Below are 11,633 nucleotides of genomic sequence, written 5' to 3'. Positions count from 1 at the left end.
TTCAAACCCACCAGCCACTCCTCAGAAGGAAGGTTGGGCAATCTACTTCCGTAGTGATACTGCCTCGGAAACCCAAGGAGGGGTCGCTATGAGTTAGGTCTGACTCAACGGCACATAACAACAACACCACCACCATTAATTAGCTATTCCCAAACCCTCTACTGACACCTTTATCACCTTTTTATTGGTACAGCCAACAGGGTTGTAATCTTTCTTACACCCCCAAAGTTGCCCAAAATTTCCATTGTGTATAGGAAATATAATTGCAGGGAGGATATTTAAAATGTATGGGAACAAGATTTACCATTGGCAAATTTTCCTGAATGGTTCATTTAGAAAAAGTAGTATTTCCTATCAAGCAGCTACTGCTGCCAGATGTAAAAATAAATGAATTAATTATCCAATCAATAAAAAAATACATAAATAAATACAACGGAGCATAATCGAGTAGAGCTCCCAAATATACAGAACACCCTTGTCTAAGCCCTGGAGACTGGAAAGGAAAAAAGAACAAAGGAACTCTGTTGACTGTTTAGCTCTAAGGCAGCCAGTGTAGGTAGAGCCTTTTGGAGGCACCAAGTTAGACCTTTCAACTTTCAACTGGAAATTTTTTGTTATACACCCAATTCAGCTCCTTCTTACCACTGGCATTTTTGGAAATGTGACATTAAATTTTTAGCTAACATTTTTTAAATGTTTAAAAAGTTTTTATGGAAATTTCAGAAAACAGCTAATGCTTCTCCTGAAGTCATTAAATGTTGTTGTTGTGTGCCGTCGAGTTGCACCTGACTCATAGCTACCTCTCCTTGGGTTTCTGAGGCAGTATCACTACTGAAGTAGATTGCCCAACCTTCCTTCCGAGGAGTGGCTGGTGGATTTGAACCGCCAGCCTTCTGGTTAACAGTCAAGTGCCATAGGCACTCTGCTACCAGAGCTCCTATAGTCATTAAATGTTGTTGTTGTTGTTGTTATGTGCCGTCGAGTCATTAAATAGGACTCTTTAATTATAAAGTCATTTAGTGTCTTTATTTTTAATAAGAGGAGAGAGCATGGGGAAATCAGGAAACCTGGGTTCTAGCCATGGCTCAGAGTCAGAATCATGCTAAAATAGATCCTCAGCATTTTTTGGGGATTGTTTTATGAGGTACCACATGTTGATCATTAAGAAAATGTGAGGGAAAGTTATGACGGACAAGAAGAGTACATAGACACATATATGCTGTCTTGTTTCTTTTCTGTCTTGCTATATTCCTTGAAACCTTGGAAATGAAGGGACATTATAGTTATTAAAGATATTGATGTGGCCTTGCCTGGATTATGAAGGATGGACTCAAGTGCCAAAACTAAAATTTGGCATCTTCTCAAACAGTTATTATTTTAACACAGACTTAGATTTCTAGTCATCTAGAAAAGGAGCCCTAGTGGCACAATGATTAGTAAAGCACTTGGTTGCTAACTGAAGGCTTGGCAGTTTGAATCCACCAATAGCTCCACAGAAGAAAGACCTGGCTGTCTACTTCCATAAAGATTACAACCTTGGAAACCCTAAGGGGGCAGTTCTACTCTATCTTCTAGGGTCACTAGGAGTTGGAATCAACTCTATGAAAATAGATTTAGCCATTAGAAATGTGATTGTGACTGATATACCAAATATATCCATGGTCTTTGAGCATAAAATTTTCTTTGAGTAACCTTTTTGTGCCTTGCAGAATCTTCTAGCCTTTCTTTTGCTGCTTTTTTTTCTTGCTCCATAGATGCCTGTAGCTCTCATATGGCCACCTGGCTAGCCAGTGATCTTCACTGATCCCAGGCTACACTCCTGTCTGCTCTTCCCTTATCTTGAACACTAGTGTTGATCTGACTTTCATAGCCCAAATAAAGGAAGCTTAAGTTTGGGGTAGGTTTAGAAAAGTGTTTGTATTTCGAAAGGATATCTTGTTATTATGAATTTGTTAACAACTTCAATGGTGTAAAGGAATTATGTTTTTTTCTAAGCACTGCGTTATGTATCACTAAGAATATTTCTTTCTGCCAGCCACCAACTTCCAGAAAACCAAATACATGCAGCCATCATTATAGGTATCCTCCATTGACTCAGGAGCTCTGGTGGCATAGTGCTTAAGGCATTTGAATGCTAACCAGAAGGCTAACGGTTCAAACCCACCAGGCACTCCTTGGAACAAAGACTGGGCTATCTACTTCCATAGAAATACTAACTTGGAAACCCAAGGAGGTGTTGCTATGAGTCAAAATTGACTCGATGGCAGTGAGTTTAATTCACTGCCCCTACCTCTTTCAAAGTGAACTTGGTGCTGAGTAAAATCAAGCGTATTACTTAGATTAAGAATTGAGTTGTCCTGGTCGACTACAAATAACTGAAATAGAATTCTTTAAGTAAGAATGCTGTTTTTTATTTTAGGTTTAAGGGGAAAAAGTTTTTGCAGTAGAGTAGTAGATTCTAACTTGCTTTAGATAAGGAATAAGTAAAATGCCAAAAAGTCTTAAAAGTATATACATATCATATATAACTCACTTAACTGTACAGAGAAATTTAAATACCAAACAGTAGAGAAAAGAGCCCATATTAAAAACATGGTAAACACAGAAAGAGAACTTCTAAAATTATAGTTTTAATTAAGCAGGCCACATTATTTTTCATTCTTATTTTATGCCATCCCTACATGCTAAAATTTTGGATAACCAAATATAGGCAAACAGGTAGAACTGAAAATAATTATTCTGCATATAGATAAAAATTATTATTATGTGCTGAGGGAGTAGGTAGAGAATCTTCACTAAGAGCTCCCTGGCTCCAGAGCAAGCAGGTAACCAACCCAAACCAAGCCCACTGCCATTAAGTCAATTCTGAATCATAATATTCAATAGGACAGAGTTAGAATACCCCATAGGGTTTCCAAGGCTGTAAATATTTACGGAAGCAGACTGCCTCATCTTTCTCCAGTAGAGCAGCTGGTGGGTTCGAACCACCAGCCTTTTGGTTAGCAGCTGAGTGCCTCAACCATTGAACCACCAGAAGTCCTAAGCAGGTAAGGGAGGAGTCAATTACCTACCCAGCTGATTTTTCATTAGAGAATTGTGTTCTTTGTAAAGAGGAAATTAGATGTCACTGACCTCTAATTGACATACTATTTTAAACTGATAACTTTTGGTAATTTTCTCCCATCAATTTATATAAATTAAGTAGAAATGTTTCAGCCTAGCACAATTTCTTTCAGTAGTCTAGGTCTGCTTTTCTTAACATGGTTTCTGTGAGAAAATTAAGCCCTAATGCTCTCAGTCAGTGGCTCTCAAATTGAGGTCCTTGGACTAGCAGCATCAGCAACACCTGGGAATTTGTTAGAAATGCAAATTCTCAAGCCCCCCCTCAGACAAACTGAATCAGAATGGGAGTGGATCCCAGCAATCTGTGTTTTTAGCAAGGCCTCCAGGTCATTTGAGGCAGTCTGAACCAAGGGGTCAGATTCTTATGTGATTCTTATGTAGGTATCTTATATATACATAGAATCACCTGGGGATCTTGTTAACATGTAGATTCTGATTCAGTATATCTGGAGTGGAAATGCAAACTATCAGCAGGGGCTTGAACTAGAACGAATAGGTTCAAAGTCCTGATCTAAAGTTTGAGACCTACAACTTTAGAGTATCTGTTGCATATAATAAATTAACTTCTCTTCATCTAGGAAGGAGTTCTAGTGGTGCAATAAGTAAAGCGGGAGCTCTGGTGGGGTAGTGCCTAAAGTATTTTACTGCTAACCAGAAGGCTGGTGGTTCAAACCCACCAGCCACTCCTTGGAAGGAAGATTGGGCAATCTACTTCCATAGAGATACCACCTCAGAAACCCAAGGAGGGACTGCTGTGAGTCAAGACTGACCCGACGGCACTTAGTTTGGAGTTTTTTGCTTTAGTAGGTAAGGCATTCAGCTACTAACCGAAAGGTCAGTGGTTCAAACCCACCAGCTGCTCTGGTGGGAGGCAGTCTGCTTCCTTAGAGATTACAGCCTTGGAAATTCTATGAGGCAGTTCTTCTCTGTCCTATAGGGTTGCTATGAATCAAATAGACTAGATGGCAGTGGGTTTCATTTTTGTTTATTCATCTAGAATGGTGCTAGTTATCTGCAAACATTTTAACCAAGCACAATTTATTTTAGTAGTCTGTTGTTATTGTTGTTAGGTGCTGTCCAGTCCATTCTGATTCACAATGACCCTTTGTACAACAGAATGAAACACTGCCTGGTCCTTTTCATCCTCACAGTCTTTGCTATGCTTAAGCCCATTGTTGGGAACTCTGGTAGCATAGTGTTTAAGGCATTTGACTGCTAACAAGAAGGCTGGAGGTTCAAACCCACCAGCCACTCCTCAGAAGGAAGGTTGGGCAATCTACTTCCATAGTGATATTGCCTTGGAAACCCAAGCAGAGATTGCTATGAGCCAGGTCCGACTTGACAGCACATAACAACAACAAGCCTATTGTTGTAGCCAGTGTTTTTCTTGCTATGTTTAAACACACAGATAGATAAAATTTCAGATAACACTGAAGTATTTAAATTATGTCAACTTAAAATTTTGGATGGTGAATTTTCATATTTCCAAAGGATTATTTTTGTTTTAAAGATTAAGTTCCTAAAGAGTAATTATTATAAATCTTTTTTTTTTTTCTTTCACTGCTATTCTTTCTTTCTTTTTTTTTTAATTGTGATTTGGGTGAAAATTTACAGAGCAAATTCACTTTCCATACAGCAGTTTACATCACTTTGTCTCATGACATTGACCACAATTTACCACAATGCAACAGTTCCCCTCCCACTTCCTCCCAATAGTTGCCTCTTCCCTATGTCCATCCTTCCATGCACTCCTGCCCCCTGAGCTGTCTCCCTGTGCATAAACAGCCCTTCTTTCTCCCATGATTGTTCTCTCCAAGGAGTGTATCTACCTCAGGTAAATGTTCAACTCATATGCCTGTCTTTTGTTTGGCTGGAAGCCACAGGTGTGGGTTCAATTCCAGACCTGAAGGGCAGCTAGGGGGCCATAGTCTCAATGGTTCCACCAGGCTCTATTGCATCAGCAAACTTGGTCCCCGCTTTTTTTTTTCTTTATCCAAATGATTTTGAGTTTTGTTCCACATTGCTCTCCCTCTGTATCCAGGATCTCTTATATAGATCCCCTTCCAAGTGGTTGACTGGTAGCTGGGCGCCTTCTAATTCTTCTGGTCTCATAGTCATATAGGCTGTAGATCAGATGGTGTACCAGTCACTAGAACTAATTGTTTCCATGAATTTTTGGTTTTCTTCATTCTTCTTTACTCTGGATGAGAAGAGACCCAGCGTTGCATCTAGATGGCAGCTTGTAAGCTTTTAAGATCCTAGTCGCTACTCAGCACAGTAGGAGGTGGAACAATGTTTTGTGTAGTATGTTATGCCAATTGAGCTTGATGTCCTCTGTGACTATGGTCCTGAGCCCACAGGTTCAACTACTCGGTCCCTCTGGTTAGCTGGCTGTGACCAAGAAGTGACTACAACCTTGCCCCTTGTCAGCTCTACTATACACCTGGGAATTCAGATCATACAAATCACTTATAGGACCATTGTCTGCCAACCCTATACATGTTCTTTGGTACACTCCCCACTTCATAGACATACCTACTAGTTCAGCCTGTCCACCCATCTATCCACCCGTATACCCATGTTTGCCTTCACTGACAGTGCAGTACTGTAGATAGGTAGAGATAAGTAGTGATTTGGGTGAAGTGAAGGGCAGTGTAGCAAATGTAAGTGATCAATATGGTGGCATTGAGGAAGAGAAAGACAGAGAGAGGTAGGTACATGGGAGGTATAGACAACAAAGATGAACCCTTTTGCATATACAGTACTATATATAATTTTTTTACTTTTAAAATGACAGACTATTATTGAGGTATTTTAATGCACAAGATAAAGTCCTCCTATATTTTATTGTAGAATATATATTTGATAGCTTCTTTTAAAAGCTGGTGAATTTTCACCAGCTGTGGTAAGAAGGTACAAACAATATGTTCCTTGGATACTCTTTTCTACAAAAATTGCATTATGTAATTCTTGTCACAATTAATTTTTTCATAGGAGAAGAAACGGTTAACAATTAACAACGTAGCTCGAAACTGGGACTTGCAACAAAATCGAGTAGCTAATATTCCTACAAATCAAGATAGAAAAGACTCTGACTCCCCTTCTCAGGACCCCTGTCAGATCGATGGAAGCTCCATTTCTACATTTCCAGAGGAAACAGGGTATGCAATGGTATTCTTTCAAGATACTAGTGCCTTTAGAGACTTGGATTTGGAGTGGGGATGGAAACACTTCACATAAAATTATTTTAAAATAGTAGTTTTTGTCTAAAAAATTGAGTCTGTTTTATTGAAAACTTACCAAAATTAGAAGTTTAGGTTAAGAAGTTAAAATGGACAAACTGAAAATATAAATATGACCATGATAATGTCCTTGAAAATTTCTTCAGTGGTTTCCTCTTTTTCAGAGGGAAAAATCTCAATTACTTAATCTGGTCTAAGAGGCCTCAGCTCACTTCACCTGTTTTCCCACACACCGGCAGCCTCCTTATTCTGTCTCTGCACTTGACTGATCTTCTTCAGTTCGGTTACTTCCTACCTCAAACCTTTCTTTTAGAAACAGTTGTCCTCTTCCCTGACACTACTTCTACACCCTACTTCCCTCACCCTACCCTAACTACCTCCAACTCACTCCCAGACATCTTAGTTTAAACCTCAGATCTTCTTGAAAACCTTCCCTAATTCCAGACTACAGTGGATCAGATACCTGTTTTATCTTTCAGTACCCTGAACTTCTTCTCTTAGCACTTACCACAATCATAATTAAGTAACTAGTTGATAATTAGTTGTTTCAGATCTGTCTTCTCACTTGAATGTAAGCTTCATGAGGAAAGAAACCCTGATTTATCTTGACTTCTGTTGTGTCCTAGGAGCCAGCACAGAGCATTACTCCTTAACTAGTAGTATTAAGCAATCTGATATGAAATCTCAGTGATTACCTCCAATGTGTTCTATAGTTATCTGTCTATTCCAGTGGCTCACAAATAATACATATCTGAAGTTTATGAGCAAATCTGAATGTACCATAATGCCATACATTTCTTTTCCTCTCAAAAAAGCATCAAGTAAATGAGAGCATAAAGTTTGTAAATTTTTATAGTGCATAAATAATTATATGGGAGCTCTGGTAGCATAGTGGCTAAGGCACTTGACTGCTAACCAGAAGGCTGGCGGTTCAAACCCACCAGCCACTCCTCAGAAGGAAGGTTGGGCAATCCTACTTCCGTAGTGATACTGCCTCAGAAACCCAAGGAGGGGTCGCTATGAGTCAGGTCCAACTCCACGGCACATAACAACAACAACAACAAATAATAATTATATATATACTAAAAATCGGGCCAACAACAACAACATACTAAAAATCAAAGAATACATTTCAGCTTTGTTTTATTTGGTGTGAAGCATTACATTAAATATAACATACCTTTTACTTCAAGTTTCTAACCAGAATTTTAAAAGCCTTTTATATTCAAAGAGTGTGATAAAGGAAGTAATTAATAGGAGAAGCATTGGAATAATGTTCTAGAAATTATCTGGAGTAGAAAAGTCTGACATATATTTAGACAAATATACCTTTTAAGTTTTAGTTATAGGATTAATTTATACAGATTGATGTATTTTCTTCAGTTGACTTAGGAATCCATGTGTAGAGCTTCTCAGTTCTTTCAGATAGAAAAATAAGTCAAGAAGAGTAGGAATTCTAATTAAGTGATAATTTATGTAACTAAGATGCCATTCTTATATAGATCTAGTAGGGGAAATTGTGGTTTGGTGGTAGAATTTTCACTTTCCATGCTGGAGAACCTGGTTTGATTCCCAGCCAGTGCACCTCAAGCAGAGCCACCACCTATCTGTCATCAGAGGCCTGTGTGTTGCTGTGATGCTCAACAGGTTTCAGTGGAGCTTTCAGACTAAGAGTAGGAAGAAAGGCCTGGTAATCTACTTCTGAAAAATCAGCCAATGAAAACCCTATGGATCACAGCAGTCCAATTCAGTTGTGCATGGAATGCCATGAATTAAGGGTCTGACTCAACAGCAGCTAACAACAACAACAATATAGCCCTAGAGCTATTTTTAATATTATTTAAATGTTGGAATATAATTTTGCATGGTTAAAATTGTAACCCTTTATAAGTTAAAACCTTAAGCATTGGGCTTTAGATTTATGAAATAGTATACAATTCAATCCTATTTCTGATTTCTCTTTTTAAAGAAATATTTGTTTCTATCTTCTGTAAGATGGTATCTCAGTTCAAAGTTTATTGAAATAATCTGTCAAATTTGCTTCTAAAATTTTAATATTTTAAGTTAGTCCTTTAATATAATCTTAGATTTATTTTTGTATGTAGTAGTAGGTAGAAGTCTAACTTGATTTGGTTTCAAATGAGTAATCAATTACCTAATGGCTCTTCTTGATTATTCTCTTTTTTAATGAAGAATGCCATCTTTATCTCATGTTACTGTTATAGTTGTATATGTTATATATATGACTGCCATCAAGTCATCTCTGACTCATAGTGACCCTATGTACAACAGAACAAAACACTGCCCAATCCTGTGCCAGCCTCACTATCCCTATTATACCTGAGCCCATTGCTGCAGCCACCATGTCATTCCATCTTGTTGAGGGTCTTGCCCTCTTTTGTCAACCCTCAACTTTACCAAGCATTACATCCTTCTCCAGAGAATGATCCCTTCTAACAACATGACCAAAGTAGGTGAGACGAAGCTGGGCCATTCTCACTTTCAAGGAGCATTCTGGCTGCACTTCACCCAGGACAGATCTGTTAATCCTTTTAGCAGTCCATGGTACTTTCAGCCTTCTTCCCCAACACCAAAGCTCAAAAGCATCAACTCTTCTTCTGTCTTCCTTATTCATTGTCCAGCTTTATCTCATATTAAATTCTCATAAATACCTAGATATATTCTGGACTATTTATTCCATTCCATTTGTCTAATCCTATATACTAGTTTGTTTTAATGCCCATGCCAGATTACTTTGATTATAGTAGTTTTGTAGTAAGCTTTAATTTCTAGTAGGGGAAATGACTGTAGTCTTCAGTATGAATTACACCTCAATATAAAGAAGATAAAAATTGTCACAACTGGACCAGTAAGTATCATCATGATAAATGGAGACAAGATTGAGGTTGTGAAGGATATAATTTTATTGGATCCACAATCAATACCCATGGAAGTAGCAGTCAAGAAATCAAATGTCATATTGCACTGGGCAAATCTGCTGTAAAAGACCTCTTTAAAGTGTTAAGGAGCAAAGAGGTCACTTTGAAGACTAAGGTATGCCTGACCCAAGTCATGGTATTTTAAATCACCTCATATGCATGTGAGAGCTGGACAATGAATAAAGAAAGAAGACCAAACAAGAGTTGATGCCTTTGAATTGTACTGTTGATGAAGAATACTGAAAATACCATGGATTGACTTCCAGAAGAGTGAACAAATCTGTTCTGGAAGAAGTGCAGCTGGAAGAACTGCAGCTGGAATGCTCCTTTGAAGAAAAAATAGCCAGACTTTGCCTTAGCTACTTTGGTCACGTTGTCAGAAGCTACCAGTCCCTGGATAGGGAGATCATACTGGGTAAAGTAGAGGGTCAGTGAAAAAGGAGAAGACCCTCAATGTGGTGGATTGACACAGTGGCTACAATGATGGGCTCAAGCATGTATGTAGGGTCACTATCAGTTGAAGCTGACTCAGTGGGGCTAATAACAATAACAGGGCAAATCTACTTTCATTATTCTTTTCAAAGTTTTAATTCCCACACACTTTTTCTTCCATATGTACTTTAAAGTCATTTAATTTAAATAAAAGAAGAAATCAAGAATTTATTCAAATTGTGTTACATTTATATATTAATTACAGAAAGGTTAACATTGTTATGATACTAAATCATCACTTTAAGAAACATCATATGCCTTTATATTTTTTCAGGTCTTGTTTAGCATCCAGGAGGAGGTAACAGGAAAGTTGAAAGATTGAAAGGAAAATTCTGAGGAACTAAATAAGGATAGAGACCATAAATTTATAGCAATTGTAGCATGAATTGTTGAGTGAGTTTTCCAGGAGCACACAGTAGCAAGGCATAACAGTTGAGAAGTTAACTGTCTGGTAAAGAATAAAGAGAGATAAAGAATCAAATAAAAAGAATTAAAAAATTCCACTGTACTGACCAAAAAAAGAAAATAATGATGATGATGATGAGTCATATGATTTAGGCTAGATTTCTTTTTTATTTCTTTTCTTCCTGGGTTGTTTCCAATTCAACAATTTCTACATGTACAATTCAGTCTAGATTTCTAAATAATTAAAAAAATTGAAAGGTGCCAATAGATTAGGAAAAAAATAATTTTTCTGGGACTAGAGTCCAAATGAAGTTGAAGATGAGTAGTATATGAAATAAGAATGTTAATATTACTAATGAGCTGAATAATGGGAAGTTGTGGTCAGAGTGAGCTTTTGAAGTTGAAAATTTTATGGGTCAAACATATATAAGTAATGACAACATTAATAGCAATATGGAGAGGACGTCTGGTAAGATGGAGGAATAGGCAGACAAGCAACACAGACCATCTTCAACAAAGAAAAGAAAAACCAATTGAGATACAGAAGATAATCCTGGAGTCCTGAGCTTTGAAAGGAACTATACAGAAGTGGATTAGGCACCAACTAGTGGAAAACCTGAATGAAAACAGTGAGACGGTCAGAGCTGCCGACTGTCAGCTACTCTGATGAGACCAACAGCCTGAATATTTCCATGTGGTGTTGGGACCTGAGAATTGACCTAAAGATCAGCCCTACTCACCAAGGGCTACAGGGATGACTGCGCTGGTAACGTATGACTAGGAAGGGAAACAGTAAGGAGGGAGACAACCTGAGCTGTTGACTTTCTGCTGTCTGGAGGGTGCAGCCATTTTGATTGTTTACACGTGGTAGCCATTTTGGATATTTAAAGTGACCGAGGGTGCAGCCATTTTGAATCTTTACAAGTGGCAATCATTTTGGATTTTAAAGTGATAACATTCTCATTCAGATTCCAGGGACCTAAGAATAGGCTCTGTTTGTCAAGGGTGGCAGGGACATATGAGAGGCTGAGAACAGGAAAGGAGACAGGTGGTGAGTGTATAAATGCCATCAACTAGTGAATAGAGGAGCACAGTACCCTGCTTGCATAGATAACATACAAAGAAAATAAAAATTGTGGACAAATCACTCCAATGTACAATCACCAATTAAATATAAACACAAAAATATCACAATGCCTTGGAGATAACAGAGCATCACAGTCTACACAAAGAAGCAAGATAAAGCACAGAAACAAGGGATGAGGATACAGACCCAAAACACATCTCTGAGGAAGACACAGCATTTGAACTCCCTGATAAGGAATTCAAAAGAATTATATTTAGGTATCTTCAGTGCATTGAGAGACAGATCAAGAAAACACAGAGAAAACCCTAGAACAATTTTGAAAGACAATACAAGAGCAAAATGACA

The 11,633-nt window shown here is 38.0% G+C and overlaps 1 protein-coding gene across 1 annotated transcript in view; it reads left to right on the top strand.

Annotated features, from left to right (window-relative positions):
- LRRC49 (leucine rich repeat containing 49) overlaps nt 1-11,633 on the top strand; it is a 328,583-nt gene that overhangs the window by 193,070 nt on the left and 123,880 nt on the right. Inside the window, exon 12 of the mRNA XM_042783131.1 lies at nt 6,118-6,284. Within this exon, the coding sequence (XP_042639065.1) occupies nt 6,118-6,284 (167 nt within the window). The remainder of the gene's footprint in view (nt 1-6,117; nt 6,285-11,633) is intronic.

This window comes from Orycteropus afer, unplaced genomic scaffold (genome assembly GCF_000298275.1).
Source record: "Orycteropus afer afer isolate SDZICR_OR568_19922 unplaced genomic scaffold, OryAfe1.0 scaffold00015, whole genome shotgun sequence".
Lineage (NCBI taxonomy): Eukaryota > Metazoa > Chordata > Mammalia > Tubulidentata > Orycteropodidae > Orycteropus > Orycteropus afer.
The sequence above is the reverse complement of the archived record's forward strand: the minus strand, read 5'-3'. Positions and strand labels throughout refer to the sequence as shown.